The 17,430-nt window shown below is 42.4% G+C and overlaps 1 protein-coding gene across 2 annotated transcripts; it reads left to right on the top strand.

Moving 5' to 3' along the window:
• The first annotated feature begins 2,810 nt into the window (after positions 1–2,810).
• On the top strand, positions 2,811–17,039 carry CD302 (CD302 molecule). 2 transcript variants are annotated; one of them, XM_083495071.1, is made up of 6 exons: positions 2,811–3,309; positions 12,056–12,163; positions 13,198–13,320; positions 14,206–14,379; positions 15,069–15,095; positions 15,833–17,039. In XM_083495071.1, the coding sequence occupies exons 1-6, from the start codon at positions 3,222–3,224 to the stop codon at positions 16,024–16,026; spliced, it is 714 nt and encodes a 237-aa protein (XP_083351197.1). In that variant the 5' UTR covers positions 2,811–3,221; the 3' UTR covers positions 16,027–17,039. The 2 variants fall into 2 exon arrangements, with proteins under 2 accessions (XP_083351197.1, XP_083351198.1); XM_083495072.1 differs by lacking the exon at positions 2,811–3,309 and adding an exon at positions 10,990–11,020.
• Positions 17,040–17,430: the final 391 nt, after the last annotated feature.

The raw sequence follows: 17,430 nt of genomic DNA, 5'->3' as shown, positions 1-17,430 counted from the left end.
TGGAAGGGACCACAAGGAGGTTGGACTAGGTGACCCTTGTGGTCCCTTCCAGTTCTATGATGCAGTCAGAGCTAATGGTGCTATGGGAAATGCTTTCACTCAGGGGTAGAGCACCTGCTTTGAACTCTTCCGGGTAGGGCTAGGAATGTCTGCTGCCTGAAACTCCAAAGAGCCGCTACCAGCTTATACTGTAGTCAACACTGAGCTAAATGGACCACAATGGTCTGACTTGGTCTAAAACTGTGTCGTTCTTGTATCTTCAGTCATCAGCTAGACCATCCTGCACTCTGCCTCCCCTGGTTCATGATGCTAGCCTTCCAGCATGTCATCAGCGCATGCTTTGGGGAGCTCGAGAGAGAGAGAGATTCTATGTTTTGCTTACTATGTTGAGGAAATTGATTCCTTTGCAGACATAGAAAACAACAGGAGGATGATACCCTGTCTGTGAATGGATGCAAGTTAGAAGTTTGTGAGTATTAAAGCTGTCCTCCAGGATACTGTGGTCAATGGTACCAAAAGTCATGAGAGATCAAGGACAAGCAAGATTACACTACTGCTCTCCAGGCCAATGTCATTTACCAGGGCGACCAAGGCAGTTTTAGTTGAAGCCAGACTTAAATCTGAAGCTTGACCATTGCCATTCCTCATGAGAACCTTGCCCCAAAGGGGAATATTTGCCACTGGGAGACTGTTAAAAAAAACACTAGTTTCATTTATATCCTGGCTTTCTTCCATCACAGAACTTAGGGGGTCTCCTGATAGCCTACCATCTAGGCATTAAACTGGATCTAGACCTGCTTTGCTTCCTGGACTTTTTTTTTTTTTTTTTTTGCATCTGGATTATGCCCTTGAAGGAACAACATGTGCAATGCACATACCACATTACATTACAGTACATTGCACTTAATCCAGTTTTAGTTGCATATTTATACTAATTGCAAAAAACACAACAGATCAGAGACATGTTGCCTCTCTGATATGCAGTTAGGCTACAATGTAACACACACTTTAAAAACTGAAAACCAATGGGAGTTCCTGATAAATGTGGGTAGGATGAGATCTGTGGATGAAGGGTGGTATACAAATTCTAATAACAACAACAACATAGGAGTCGGCAAGGCATTGAGTTTAAGATTTTATCTGAAAATAATAATCTGAATTTTTGAATTTCCTATTCTGTTTCTCCATAGCTGGTTTTTAAAATTGCTGTGCAAAGAACTCATACCCTGAAAAGTTAACTTGCTCTTTGAGGTGTCAAGGGCAACACTGTAGAAGCTGAGGTTAAAATTTTGGAGATGTGTTGTTTCCCCCCCACACACACACTTTTATTGTAAACGAAACAGACTATGTCGCTGCAAAACAGTAACTTCCATGTTGTCAACCTAACCATAAGCATGCTTACTTGTAAATAACTGTGTTCACTGCAGCTTCCTCAAAAGGGCACAATGACACTTGATACTGGCGGCAGCACATAAGTAGAGCGTCCGCTTTGCTAATTCCTGCCATCTCCAAGATAGGGCTAGAAAAGTCTCCTGTCTGAAACCCTGGAGAACTGCTGCCAGGCAGTGTAAAAGCTGAACTAGTGGCCTGAATCAGTGTAAGGCAGCTTCCTATTTTATTTATTCTGTCCTTTCTCTCTCATTCTCTCATGCACACACACCCCATTTAATATTTTTTTCATCCAGCTGAACTTTTTCCTTGTCTCGAACAGCAGCTGAGAAAAAAAAACTGACTGGAGGGAGGGAATTGAAGGGTTCTGCACCACTCACAAGGACTTTCCCACTTGAACTCATTCCATACTTTGCTATACAGGGTGTTTGGCAGGAACCCACATTTTAAGACCTGGGTGTGCTGCCATCGCATAGTTCTGCTCTAAGGCTCCTAAGCGATTTCAGCTGTTAAAAAGTACCACCATGCCAAATTTCAACAGGTGACGGTGGTGAGGTCTTTTGCAGCTTTACAGAGAGTCTTGCACAAAATGAAATTTGACACTGGGTTAGATGCGGAACCAGTAAGAAAAACGTGTTGTTGAAACATTTATTAGAACTGGAACAGGGCCAATGGGAAATCCTAATCCTGTCAATATTAAACAAGTTCCATCAATTTCAAAGGTATAGTTACTATCACTGAAATTAATGATAATGCAAAGCAGTTTACTTTGATAGTTTTCTGTATATTGTTATTAAAAATGCATAGCATTCCCATATTGCTGGTGTGCTAAGGAAACAACACTGATACCCTCTACTGGTCAGTTTGCACATAACTTAACTGAAGAAGCATTTTGTAGTTCCCACTTTTCCAAACACTAACTCAAGCCAAGTCTCTACCATCCAGGGAAAATACTTTTAAGGTAATTTAAATTTTAGGTTAAAAAGAACAGATAACTAACCTAACTTGCAATTGTTATTATGTCTTGCGTAGAAAGGTGATTGGCATTATCAATATTATCACACACAAACAAGACCTCATTATAACTAGTACTGTGACATTTAATGTTCCTATATTTTGCATCCCTGTGCAAAATTCAATTGATCAGTTAGTAGTGGATTAGTACTGATTGCAAGCACGGGAAAAAAGAAGTTAAGCTGAAATAATTAGCACAGCGTACAAAAAGGAGATTTTGCATCTGATAGAAGCACCAATAGCTAAAAGATTCCTCGAGAGGAAAAGAGCCAGGTGATAGCTAAAAGATTCCTCGAGAGGAAAAGAGCCAAGTAGTTTAAGTATTTCCATTAAGTGCCGTTTTAACTTTACACACGGAAACCTAAGCAGGGAGGTTCCAATTGCTTCCGACCGCCTTTTCCCAGCTGGGTGAGACGCGAGGCGTTCGACAGGAGCGTCCCTTTGATGACGGAAAGCTGTGCCAGTTGAATTTCTGCCTACACTTAAAGACGCAAAAGCTCTGTCGGGATCACAAGCCCCCAGAGGCAACATTGGATAAATTCAGCTGTGCATTGGAGTGCTTTGTAGCTTTTCTTCGTGACCAGCCCCTTCCGCCAACTGAGGAGGGGGAGAGAGAAGCCCCGCCACCCAGTTCCCCTTGCAGAAGTTTGCTGGACCTGCTGCTCTCCTCCCTCTCGCTTCCGAAGCCGGAGCACGAGCCAGAGCTCGCTCACGCCCACCCCACCCCCGGCTACCCCGCGAGCTGCAGGGAGTGGGTGGCGTCGTCGCCGTCGAGCCCCGAGTGGGCCGGGCTCGGACGGAGCTTGCTTCGCTGCGCCATGGGCGCCCCCTCGAGCGCGCTCTCCTGCCTCCTGAGCGGCCTCCTCCTGGCCGCCGCGCTGCCTTTCCAAGGAGCAGCAGCAGACGGTAAGGCAGCGGGCTCCTCCTCCCTCTTTTCTTCCCGCTAGTCCCGGCCGGGCGCGCCAAATGAATGCGGGGCTGGCAGCAGGGCGAGGGGGTTCCTCCTCTTCGCGGCCTCCGGGTTGCGCTTCCCCGGCTCGCCCGCGCGCCCTTCTCTCCTGCCTGTAGCGCCGTCGCCCAGGGAAGCTCTCCCCGTACGGGCTCGTGGTGAGAAACGTGGATGTCCCTCTCGCGCAGGGCTTGCACTCTCACTCGCTGGGAGAGTGTGGCGCAGTGGGTAAAGCGGCAAGGACTTGGTGGGGAAACCTGGCTTCAGATTCGGAACTCGCCCATAGACCTTCTTAGGTTTCCCTGAAACGCCTTTTCCATATCATTTAGCTTCGGTGGGGGAGTTATTGGGAGACCAGTATGGTGCCCCTAAGCTCATCGGGGCTACAAATAAATAAGGTCAACAAACGCTGTTTAGTTAGAGGAATTTGAATAAATAAAATGCTTATTCCCAATTGTGCATTCAAATGCGGCTTTGCTCTCTCAAGTGAACATTTGTAGGGCTGTCGCCTGAATCTGAGACAGTGCAACGTGACTGACTTTCACATTTGGTTTTTACTTCATGCTGGTACTGCATATTACAAATGGCAATTTACAGAGCAATTTGCCTAGGGTTACCTTAGTTAGCCTTCCTACCAGTCTCAGCTGGAGTCCAACATAGTAGCAACTGCTTTGCTGCAGCCCACCTGGTGTGGGTCCCGACCCATGGGATTATACCTATGGTATAATACTGAGCTAGAGGGAACAGTGACCTGGCAGTTTACTGGCTTAAACTATGGCTTATTGTGACTGTGCAAAATTGAAAGCTCCTAGAGAGGAACTCCTCTCTGCCCCCCCCCCTTCTTTTTTTCCACCTGCACGGCACTGAGCTATGTCTAGGTTGGACTTAGCATGTCTTCCAAACCTGGGCTCCTAGCTCATCTCACTTACCAGGAGCTGCAGCCAGAATTTGGCTCATATTTTATTTAGGTATAAAGGGATTTCCCAATGGAGAACCATTACTTTCCTGAAGGCTTGGGAACTAGTGTTTTTCTCTCATTAAAAAAAAACAACAAACGTATAAAGTATGTATAGCATATAAAATATCAAGTTATAATACAAGAGATGAAGTTGTTGGATCAAAATCTCACATACACTACGCAATTTCTGCCCTTGGCAGCATGAATTCTACTGGACCCTGAAGGATGTAAACTGGACCAAAGGTCCCACAGTTTAGGCCAGGGTTCGGCAAAGTTTTGTGGCTTGGGCCAGTTCACGGTCCCACAGACGCCACGGTGGGCTGGAGTGCGCACACATGCACAAACGCTGTTTCCAGCGCTCCTTCTGGCACAGAGGCGTGCGCAGCTTCCCATTGGCTGCAGGAGCTTCCTGCAGCCAATGGGAAGGCGGCCAGCGTCATGGAAGGCAGTCCCCGCTCTGCTCCACGCCGGTTTAACGCGGCATACAGGAGCTGACTGAGTGAGCGGCAGGAGTCCATGGGCCGGTTAGATGACCCCCATGGGCTGCTTGTGGCCCATGGGCCTTAGGTTGCCAGCCCCTGGTCTAGGCAATGGTTTCTGCCTTTGTGGGGTATAAAGGTAAAGGCACACCTGACCATTAGGTCCAGTCGTGACCGACTCTGGGGTTGCGGCGTTCATCTCGCTTTATTGGCCGAGGGAGCCGGCATACAGCTTCAGGGTCATGTGAACCAGAGCAGCGCAGGGAAACGCCGTTTACCTTCCCGCCTGAGCGGTACCTATTTAGCCCCCAGTAAAAAGAGGGGAGGATGTCCAGCCATCAAATGTATTAAAATATATTTGTAAGTGTGTTCTAGTTTTAAGTTTTGCTTTACATTTTAGTATGAGCATGAACTGGAGAACCTGTAATTTAATATAATACATTTTAATTCAGAAAACTGTTTCAAAACCTATTTTAGAGATCTGTTCTCTAGGACAGATCCCCCAACAACTCTGTATTGTTCGTTGGTCAGGATGAGGGAGGGATTGTATTTGGTTCATCTGTCCAGAGCTGAATGAAGGGGGGGGAGAGGGAAGAGGTTTTGCTAGGATGAGATAATACATACCAAGATATATCATGTGACCCACAAGCTTTTAAGGCTTCATCATCACAGGAAACAAATCGGACAATGGGCAAATTAATTTCCTGTTTTCTCCATAAGGAGATTAAACAGACTTGCATTACTCTGGGTAGTTGTTTGTTTGAAGTCCATTTGGCTAGTGCACAGATGTTGAGAAAACATGAGTCAAAGTAAACAAAACCTCCAGTCTCATGGCCTGAAATGAAACACTTTCTTTTTCTGTTTCTCCCTATTTTGGTTATTGAGATCTATTTTATGAATCATATACACGTTAATTCCTATATCCACGGCTAAAATAATTTGTATGTGTAGGTGCGAGGGTGTGTGTGATCCTGGTTACGTTGTGAGGCCATCTATATGCGTAGATATACTGTGACTCTTTTCAGGATCAGAGCTTAATTGTTGAAATGCTTAGCAACAAGGGAGAATTCATTGACCACAAGGGTGGGCCAAAAAAAAAAAAAAAGGTAGGCCACAGGATGAGATGCAGTAGATCTGTCAGTGTTTTCAACTGTTATTTTCTGAAGTGAGGTGTTAAGACTCCTTGGCTTGTAGCAACTGGGATGCAGATTGGTCAGCTAAGGCTGCTAGCCTTACTTACCCAGGAAGCGATTTGATAGGACTTGCTTCTGAGTACACATGGTTGGGATTAAACTCTGAAGTCTGTTGCTCAAATACTGCAAAGGGTAATTGACTCCACCTTCTGAGAAGACAACACTTTGTTCCTGGCTCTGCACCACTCTATTCCAGCAAAAATAAATAAATGTTCCAGTAAAAAGGGGGGGGGGGGGGAAGCTAGCTGATTGTGCAAGATCCTCATCCCTGAATTAGGGCATTTTTATTTTATTTTTTGTTTAGCTTTTTGAAGTGAGAAGACCATGGCTAAAAGGAGAACAATGCATCCACCGGCAGCTGCACCCATCTAATATATATGTAGCCTTGCTAAGCAGTGGAGAGTCACTCTAATTTGAAAAAAAAGAAGTGTGTCAAATACAAGTGCGCACTATTATATGTGGACAGCTATTTGAAATAATAGTTAATTTTTTCAAACTTAAAGAATGGATTTCTCACTCCCCAGCACTGTATACCTTTCATTTAGGGGTTAACAAAAAACAGCTGGAGCATAGGGCTGGAGAACGTAGATCTCTTGCATTATGCTGACTCCCTCAAGTTTTGCAGGAGAAGCAGCAGGCTTACATATTCCATGCACGTTCTGGACTTTCTCTGCTTGGAAGACCTTTATGAAATTGAGCTTAAATGTATAGGGAAGAGCTGAAAAGTCCCAGATTCAGGTCTTGGCATCTTGAGAAGCAGCTGGTCAAGAGTCTTGTCTAAAGCCTTGGAGAGCTGCTGCCAGTAGTCTTCCTGTGTTTCTCTGAAACATTATGAACCAGAGACTTTTGTACCATCAAAACGTTCAAACAACAGCTATTGTTTTTCTGACCCTTGGGTAGTTTCCCTTATCTAATGTTTGTTACTCCATCCATCCTCCTAGGGACCAGATAACCCAGTCTCAGCCCACCTAACTTCACACATTACTACGCATCCAATGGAAAGGAGAATTTATCACTATATTTTAGCACATTGCAGAAAGCCAGCCTCCGCAGTCTTTAGGAAGCAGGATGAGCGCTGACATAAAGGAAGCATTTCTTGTCGTGGCAAGGAACGTTTAAGAAAAAACAAGCCCAAGACAAAAGCTACAAAGTTTTATTTCCAGAATACATACTGCATTTTTAACATTTTAACATGGTTACATGAAATCAAAGGAGTGTTGGCGGTTTGGCTGCATCTTGCCATATGTAACTGGACATGTTATTTTTAAAATCATTGTGGTATTTCCAGTTCTTTCTTTTCAAAATGAAAGTATATAAAGTATGCCATCTGTTTGTTGCCCTAGACATATGGTACCCATATTTGTTTTTCCCCCCGGAAGGGGTGAAGTAGATTCTTTGGTCAGTGAGTATTTCTGTAACTATAAATAAACAATGCTTTATAGTTGAAAACAGGGCTTTGGTGTTAGCCTACACTTTAAATGAATATCTGTTATAACTTCTGCTAGATGGCTGTCTGTTTTCTTGATTGTAGGCAAAACACAAAGATTTTAAACTGCTGCTTCTGTCTTCAATTATTTTGATGGAGAGAGCGAGCTCTGTAGTGCTTACAGTATTAACTCTCTTTTTTTTTGGCCGTTTTATCCAATTTCTCCATACAGGTAGGCCCATTATAATCAATAGGTTTAAGTCTATTGATTTCTATGAGTCTAGTCTAAATATGACTTAGTTGTATATCACCCACATATAAAAGTTATAGACAGAGGTTTTTAGTGGAGATTAATGGAAACTTGATTCAACCATGGGTTTTGTACTCTTCTCAACCTATGGAAATCACTGGAAAATCCAGCCTAGGGTGACACAGCGACCACAGCTTATATCCATAAAGTTGTGAAAGATTTCTTCCACACACGGTGTTTGGGTTTCAGCAAGCCAGTGGTAACCCACATATATGAGATGTGCAGGCTGCCAGTTTTGGGAACGATAGTAAGAAATGTTACATTGGATCTGTTGCATTCTTACTTGCTTTGCCATCTATAAGACAGAAATAAGGCGAACAATGCATATAGTTATGGGTCTATTCGATGCTAGTCTGTTGTATAGAAAATGTTGTTCAGATCAAGACTAATTGACACTAATTGTTCTCTAGCAGAGCTGAACTGATTTTAGGATCCTCCCCCCCCCCCTTTGTACTTCTTTCCCCTTGCAAAATGTTCCAAAAGCAAATTTTATTTGTGCCCTTGGAAGAGAGGGAAAAACACACAAACACAAAATGTACTTACGTAGTTCCTTTTAAACTGTTCTTTGTGGTTTTGAACACGGACAAGCAATTTTTCATCTTAAACAGAGCTGAAAGTGCCTCTGCAGTACAAACCCACTAATGTTTTTTGCAAGGCAACAGTTTCTGTAAATCTTCTTCTGCGCCAAACCTTTTTAGGCATTACAAATATATGCCATCACAAAGCATCCATATATAAAATTTTAAAATATATACAAATACAGTGGTGCCCCGCAAGACGAAATTAATTCGTTCCGCAATTTTTGTTGTCTAGCGAATTTTTCGTCTTGCGAAGCACGAAATCCCATAGGAATGCATTGAAAATCAATTAATGCGTTCCTATGGTCAAAAAAAGTCCAAACAAAGCCAAATTTGGTACAACAACAGTTTATTAACTGCTCTTTAAAGTCACACATACTGTAAAGAGCAGTTCAAAAATTTAAGGGAAAATAAATTAACTTTATAAACAAAACATGTCTTTGTTTTTAGTCAAAGAAAAAAAGTTGTGAGACGTTTTCGTCTTGCGAAGCAAGCCCATAGGGGAAATTCATCTTGCGAGGCAAATCGCGAACGGAAAAACCTTTCGTCTAGTGAGTTTTTTGTCTTGCGAGGCATTCGTCTTGCGGGGCACCACTGTATAAAGGTAAAGGTACCCCTGCCCGTACGGGCCAGTCTTGACAGACTCTAGGGTTGTGCGCCCATCTCACTTAAGAGGCCGGGGGCCAGCGCTGTCCAAAGGCACTTCTGGGACACGTGGCCAGCGTGACAAAGCTACTCTGGCGAGCCAGGGCAGCACACGGAAACACTGTTTACCTTCCCGCTAGTAAGCGGTCCCTATTTATCTACTTGCACCTGGGGCTGCTTTCGAACTGCTAGGTTGGCAGGCGCTGGGACCGAGCAGCGGGAGCGCACCCCGCCGCGGGGATTCGAACCGCCGACCTTTCGATCGGCAAGCCCTAGGCACTGAGGCTTTTACCCACAGCGCCACCCGCGTCCCATAGATATACAAATATACAGCCATGTAAAACATGTAATAATAAGGATTTTCATTGGAGTTTCTTCCCGCTAAATAGTGCCATTCACCACTCTTAAGAGAAACAAAAACTCAGCCACCCTTGCAGTTATTTCCAGGTTAATGTCAGACAGATAAAATCTGATATATTCATTGTGCCATGATGTAAAAATCACAAGTTCTGTTTCCAGCAGGCATATCTGACTTCACACCAAGCAAGTAGTTATAATAACTAAAGCAAAGAAGAAAAACCTTTACTGCTGATTGGCTTTCTTTCTTTCTTTCTTTTCTTTCTTTCTTTCTAAAGAAAAGCACATATATTGAGTCATTTTTATTTCATTATCCCTGACCATTGGCCAGAGGGGATTCTGAGCCAACAACATCTGGAAAGCCATGGGTTTTTCATACCTGGCTTTAAAATATTCCACCCTATTTCACAAACACTCAGCGCGGTAGTAAAATAATTAGAGCTGTTGCTATTTTCATATATATATATATATATATATATATATATATATATATATATAGTTGTTTTATCATGGATTTTAGTGGGTTGATTAAATCAGCATATACTTTCCATCTCCCCCCCCCCCCAAAAAAAACAGTTGGGGAAGATGCCACTGCCACTATGGGACCTCAATCCTTATTGAGCTGTTTTTAGGGTTCTCACCCACTTTGGTGTTTTCACCTAAATGTTTTCGTACTTGGGCAAACCTGAAGTTTCCCCCAACCCTGCTGATACTTCTGCCTTGTTCAAAGATGTCCCTGTTGTAGCTGCATATGCAAAGGCTTTCACAGCCTGAGCATGAGATATAGAGGAAATTCATCAAATGCTGCTTGACTTTTCCTGTCTTTCCTTATACTTCTAGTACAAGGAGAAGGATGCCAGTTTAGCTCTGAACAACTTATTGCGATTTTTTTATGCCGGTTAATTAGCAGTGGCCTTTGCAATGTAGGTAGTGCTATAGCTGTCCAGGAAAACACTTTGGATGAGACAAGACTTAGAGGAGAGAGCCTTGAATTTATAAGAAGGCTGTTCCAAGTAATCTAGAGCCTAACTAAAGATGATGGTGGAGATCCACAGCTGGATATCTTGCTTCTTAGCAAATAGAAGCTTCTACCAGAAGTGATCACTGCATGATCACTGCAGATGGTGACAGCAGCAGTCATGAAATTAAAAGACGCCTGCTTCTTGAGAGAAAAGCAATGGCAAACCTAGACAGCATCTTAAAAAGCAGAGACATCACCTTGCCAACAAAGGTCCATATAGTTAAAGCTATGGCTTTCCCAGTAGTGATGTATGGAAGTGAGAGCTGGACCATAAAGAAGGCTGATCGCTGAAGAATTGATGCTTTTGAATTATGGTGCTGGAGGAGACTCTTGAGAGTCCCATGGACTGCAAGAAGATCAAACCTATCCATTCTGAAGGAAATCAGCCCTGAGTGCTCACTGGAAGGACAGATCCTGAAGCTGAGACTCCAATACTTTGGCCACCTCATGAGAAGAGAAGACTCCCTGGAAAAGACCCTGATGTTGGGAAAGATGAGGGCACAAGGAGGAGGGGCGACAGAGGACGAGATGGTTGGACAGTGTTCTCGAAGCTACCAGCATGAGTTTGACCAAACTGCGGGAGGCAGTGGAAGACGGGAGTGCCTGGTGTACTCTGGTCCATGGGGTCATGAAGAGTTGGACACGACTAAACAACAACCAGAAGTGAGGGATTTGGATAGGAACTATGGTGCTAAGAGAGGGTAGGTTAAAATTTCCCCAGTACCATTTTGCCTATGAAAAACTCTTTGCTTCCATGAGCTGCAATTCCCCCCATTGCAGGTTTCCTCTAAAGAAGCAAATAGCCAGCGGGGGTTGATTTTTCCTTAGAAAAAGGTGCTGGGGAAAATGATGGAAATGTCCAGATCCAACTCAGGGCCCCTCCCAGTTGTTGTTTGCTAACTTTTAAAGTTAACAAGTGATCTAGTTTGGCCCTCAATCATAAAAAGTGCACAGGTCTGATCCCAAATCCCACTGACTTTGCAATGGATTTAGTTGTGGCTCACATATGCTGGGTTACAACCATTGCATGGTGTTATTTTTCTACAAACATCTGGAGCACTACTTGTATTATTTTTTAAAAAAAAAGTTTAGTGAAGTGCCCAGGACACCATGTGGTTTGGAGTACCTTCAGAAATAGAACTGTTATAGCAGAAATGGCAGTGTGTAGTAGCAGTTCTACTGTATGGCACAGCACAGATGAAATGGGGTGTAGGCTCGAAGTGTAGGCTGGAAGATAAGGCTCTAAGATGAGTTTTCTGCCATCTATAGCCCAGGTGTCATCCTTCCTGCATTGTTGCACTCAGTAGCTTTCTAAACTGCTTGAGTAGTCCCAAAGAAGCCTTCTCCAATTATGAATCATGGTGCACATTAAGATCTTCCTTGGAACTCCTGTTCATTGTGCTCTCATCATCTGAATGGTGGGTGGTCACTAGAGATCCACACTAGCACCCAAACCCTTGAACTCCCTCTCTGGGGAGATTCCCCTTGTCCCTTCCTAGTTAACTATCAGGTGTTTTGCAAAGGTGGTATTTTCTGAGAGGGCCTCTGGGATCTTCTGGTGTCTTGTCTTTTTACTGCCATGGATCGTTTTCCTGCTCTGAAGCTTCTTTTGATGACCGAGTTTGTCTAAACAATTTTGTTAGTTTTAAGTATTTATCAGGTGCCTTGTGAAATTTTTTATCAAAAGGCAGGATGCAAATATACAGGAAACTAATTGTGACCATTGTCTTCCCTAGTTGCATGTCCCTCTGCTGCTTGGCTCTCTTTTGGAAGGAGCTGCTATGCTTTACTTGAAGGAACGTTGGAAACTCTCGATGATACCAGGGAGGTCTGCAAGGGAAATGGTAATACAACTAATCCCTCTCTAGTCCCTTTTTGAGTCGCTAATGAGATACGTAGGCTGTGGCTATGCTTGAGGGCTGCGTTGTTTTGGGTACATTATTTTTTGTAATTATTATAGCTGTGACAATAAGGGTAATTATAGATCAAGGGAGACTAGCCTAAGGCCCTTCAGATGCTATTGGGAGTGTTCAAAGCATTTTACAAATTTATCCTCCCAACAGCTGTGTGAAGGGTTATTGGGCTGTTGTTTTAATTTTGATTATGTATTTTGTGGTTTTATATTTTGATTTTATTCTGTGAACCAACCTGAGATCTGAAGGTATAGGGCGGCACACAAATTCAATAAATAAATAAAATAAGGCAGGGGTGGGAAACCTGTGACCCAGCAGTATAACCAGTAGTCAGGGATGCTTGGGGTTATAGTGCAGCAACCTCTAGAGGCCCATAGTTAGTTGGCCATCGGAGATAGAATGTTATTCTGATCAGAGCAGCAGCTTTTCTTGCAGCACAGTGTTATCAGTATTTCATCCTGTTTGATGCTTCAGTGGCTGCTCTGATTTAATTTGCCCATTCCGGAGTTTCTAGTAATCTACCAGGTCCAGATTCCCGCAAATTTACTTCAACAGGCTTTTAATTGTGCTCTTGACCATATCCGGGGGAAAGGAGGGGAGTAGTTTGCTATTTCATTGTTAGCCCAGTCTTTTTAAAGCTTTTTTTTTTTACATTCTGGGAATGCTTTCCATTTGGGATTGTGTGCCACACGTGCTCCTGTATGTCGCAGCAGACACACTGGCATATTTGGGGCCACAGACACAATTAACTAGGGTGACTGGGCTGGGTGGTTGGGCCTGTTTGTCTTTCATGAACAGGGGCGGGGAGAGAGATACGCAGAATCTAATAGTACTTGAGCATAAGAAAAGGTCACACATGAGCACTATTTCTGTTCAGTCTATTTTAGACGAAGATCTGACAAAGCGCTGGGATTTGATTTTTGGTGTTTGTTTGTTTGTTTCCCACCCACCCCCTTCAAATGCAGCATCTGGAGCCGACATTATAAGCATAAATAACAAAGAGGAGAATAGCTTTATTCGGAGTACATTCTGCACCCACTGGCATGGTCCGGAATACATATCATTGGGCATGTTTTTTGATACAGATGGTAAGTGAACAGAAATCTCAAAAGAAACATAGAGTCTGACATTGGTTTAATTTTGATGGTATAATCAAGCACAGGGGTCGGCAAGGTTTATCTTGCCTGGGCCGGATTGGTGTACGTGCGTGAGCATACACACGTGCCCGTGATTTCCAGCGTCTGCACAGACACAATTTCTGCACCGGTTTAGCGCAGCACGCAGGCGGCTCAGTTCGGGGGCAGCTCATGGGCCGGTCAAACAACCTCCGTGGGCTGCTTCCAGCCCATGGGCCTTAGCTTGCTGACCCCTAATCAAGCAGCTAAAGAACAATCCTAAGTAAGTTCCAGTGATCTCAATAGAGCTTCCCTTTGAGGTGGCAGAGGACACTTTGTGGTGGTGGAGGGTTTGTGCTTGTGTTTGTTTTATTGCAAAATGTTGTTACTATGTTCTGATGTTACCAGTCAACCACGTATTACCTTTAGCAGTACAAAGTCGATGTGAGGCTTGCTCTTCCCCCTCCTCCTGCAGGACAAGGACTGTAGCAGATTTTCATTTCACTTTCCAGAAGGCCTGGCTTGTTTGTTACCCATGAAACTAAGATCATGGCATAAAACAAACTCTGGTTAATTATAAAAGTTATCTTCATAACTCCTGCTTTTGAAGCTAACTTTAGAAGCTGACTGGAGTTTGTTTTAAACCAGGATCTTTGCTTCTGGAAAGTGAAATTAAACTCCCACCCACACAGGAGGTGCACCCAAGGCAGAGACGTCTTCCTACACACACACAAACCAGCCTTAATGTTATAGGACTTTAAAACTTGAATGCTGGGATTTAAAGCATATTTAAATATCATCCCTTGTGAACAACTACTACAGTAGTATCCATGGTTTTGCCATTTCATTTTGTTGCAGAGAACGTTTTCAAATGGTACGATCAATCCAAAGTGAATTTTACAAACTGGATAGAGGAGGAAAGCAATGAGGAGCTAATAAACACCTGTGCTGTTATGCAGACATCATCAGGCCGATGGAAAAAAGCAGCCTGTGAGCACCTCCCACTGACTGAAGTCCTTTGTGAAACCTCCAGTATGTAATACCCACACTATTTGTTATACTATAAATGGTTTCTTCTTAGTGCTAGATTTCAGAGTTCAGAGGTTTGCAGGGAATTGTCTTGGGAGCAATTAGCACTGCTACGGGTAAGAATTTTACTTTAAGAGCATCTTCTAAACATCTTCCCCTTAGTCTTAAGAGATCAGCTACACAAAATTTTGCAAGATTACTCAAGGAGGGTTAACTTTTGGGAAACTGTTTTTGTGAATACCCCTATAAAAAGCATACCAGTACTAGCATTGCTTTTGACTAGTTATGAAAGATTCTTGGAAAGGCAATGGTGTTGGTTTGGTTCCTGCTTCCTGCTTTTATCACGTTGGAACCGAAGGACAAGACTTCATTTCTTAACATCGCAGAGGTCTTAATTAACTGGAGCAGTCATTTCTGCACAATAAAGGATTCTGCTCATTTTCTGTCCCTTCCACATGAACATGAAGATCAGGTGTTTCAGAAATGAACTTCTCATATGCATACAGTGCACAACATTCTTCAATGCAAGTGAATAGGAAAGGTTGCTGGGATTGGGGCCTGAAGAGCATAGAATGCTGTGTTCAAGATTCAGGATGTTAGGATTGTCAGTTATTACAGTGAAAGCAAATTGCTGCTTTTAAGATAAAACACATATTAACGCCTTTCAATTTCTTTTGCATGTGTGCTTGCAGTTCCTTATGAAAAGAAGTATTTACCGGGTGAGTTATCTTTTGGTTCCTCCCCCCCCCCCAAAAAAAAATATCAGTAGTTGAGCTTTGAAAAGAGAGCATTTTCTCTTGGTTATTCAGAACTATTGCGCTTTGTAATTGAATAAGGAAACTGCAGCATTCACACTTACCCTGTGATCTGTGTACATATTCAAGTGGTTAAAGTTAACGTCATGGTTGTTATTTGTTATTATTATATCAGTATTTCAGTCCCATTTAATTTGGTTACAAGCAAGTAGAAGAGACACCCAGAGTTCTGTCAAATCAGGGTAAAACCCAGTAGTTTTACCCTGATTTGGTGTCACATAAGCTTTTTTAGAAAGGAGATTGTGTATAGACATGCTTGTCACTAGTGGATACTACTCTGTAGAACACCAGCAGCTTTGGGAATAAAGTGCCATATAGAACAAGATAACATGAAAGTAAAGAGGTGACGAAGTTTGTCCCGTTGGTATGCTATGATAAATTAACATTCATATACTATCTGATGTTGTGTATAATGAAAAATGTGAGAATGTTGTCCACCGAGCTACCTTTGTGTTCCATGGTAACTTGTAGAAAAGGAACTATTTTCTAAATAGTTGCAAACTGGTAATTAGATCCAAGCAAAGAGGCAATCACTACTATTAGTGTGCCAAGTGTGATAGCAGATAAACATTAGCTGTAGTGTAGAAAGAATGTACATAATTTGACTACATCCCATTGACGGAATCCCTGTATTGTTTCAGATGAAACCGCTTGGACAACTACCTTAGTCATAACTTCAACAGTAATTGTGGCAGTGTCTGCAGCATTTCTCTGGTACCTATATCAAAGGAGGGTTTCTTCTGGAACAGGATGTACAGCATACAGTTCCACCACTCAAGTGCCAAGCAGTGATGAAGTGGTTCTTGTAGAAGAAGAAAATGAATATACTGCCTAGAACGGTATTTTTTTATAACATAATTACAGAAATAACAACAGTGGCTCCCAAGAAATATACCTCAAGGAAGAGACAGTCTGACATTATTCCACATGAAGATGAACGACCGTCAATGGTAAATTAAATTGCTCTTACGCACAGGAAGTAAATTTCCATCCATGCAACTGTTGTACCATTTTCACAAACTGAACTTTCATTCTGTTGTGTTTTTCACTATGCAAAAAGGCCTTGGCACAAATTGAACTACCAGTTTGGTTTCGGGAGAGGTTAAGGCTGGCTAGAGGAGAAACAGCAGCAGATACAGTCCAGCCAAAGTTAAGCACTTCCACAGTTGTTTAATATCTGCAACTGCAACTGTCGGCCTTCACAGTGTTTAGCTTTGGCTAGGTAATATATTGGAGGAAAGGGCAGCTGTACATAGAAACCTGCTGTTCGTCCAGAAGTAAGTGGTCTCCTATATCCAAAGATTCACCTCTATCACTCTCACCTTAAGCTATTGTGCTAAACTTTGAAGATTATGTTGTGCCTGAAGAACTTTTAAAAGCCCACACCTGAAGCCTTATTTACATTAACAAATGGCATCGAGAAACAAATGACAAACTACAATTATACACTTTTCAATTGTTTCTGAAATCAGAATTCCAGTTGTAGAGTGGAACCATCTGCAAAAAAGGTAGGTTTCGTTATTATAAGTTTCACCATATCACTAGGGGTGGTCCTGTTGTCAAGTCTAAGATGTTATTTCACAAAGCCTCCACAAATGTTTCTTGGAGCATGTAGTAACTCCATCCTTCATACCTTTAATCATGAGGCCATGCCAAATGTTTTTTTTTTAAATTGGTCTTCCAAGCTGAAATGTTGCATACTATAGCTATCTGATAAAACTCCATACCCGAATGCCAACTCCTCCTATATTAACACAGTGGTGGGGAAAATCATGCATGTGTACATGTCTCTATATTTTTATGTGTATAATTCTGATATAAATAAATAAAAATACCTTGTTATATGAATTCTTTTTGAGAATGACAGATGGAAGGCAGAGCCCTCTTACACCATTTGTTTTAACACTATCAATTTGCCATTGGTCCCAAAGGAATAAACCCAAACAAAAAATTGATTTTAAATTACTCCAGTATGAAATAAACATGTATTTTCTTGGTGCCATATTCCAAAAAGTGTTATTGGGGTTGTTGTTGTTTTTCTTAAAGTGTTAAACAAAACCTGACAATTAGAAAAACTTCACTGTGCAATATCAGGAAGCCCTGGAAAAACAAAACAAAGATGCCTAGGAGGAATATGGTGCTTATAGTAAATAACAGAGAATTTGTTTTTTCAAAAGAGCATTGCAAATAATAAATCAGTATTGCAGGTTTGAGCACTATAAGCATCTTAATTCAGGTG

Source organism: Podarcis liolepis, assembly GCF_965112155.1.
Source record: "Podarcis liolepis genome assembly, chromosome: 1".
Taxonomy (NCBI): Eukaryota; Metazoa; Chordata; class Lepidosauria; order Squamata; family Lacertidae; genus Podarcis; species Podarcis liolepis.
Note: the sequence above shows the minus strand (reverse complement) of the source record. Positions and strands in the feature narration are given on the sequence as shown.

Bases quoted from the DNA above. Each gene is read 5' to 3' on its own strand.
- CD302 (XM_083495071.1), top strand. From the start codon at position 3,222: ATGGGCGCCCCCTCGAGCGCGCTCTCCTGCCTCCTGAGCGGCCTCCTC. The intron at 3,310-12,055 runs GTAAGGCAGCGG...TGTCTTCCCTAG, and splicing joins CCAAGGAGCAGCAGCAGACG to TTGCATGTCCCTCTGCTGCT. The intron at 12,164-13,197 runs GTAATACAACTA...CTTCAAATGCAG, and splicing joins GGAGGTCTGCAAGGGAAATG to CATCTGGAGCCGACATTATA.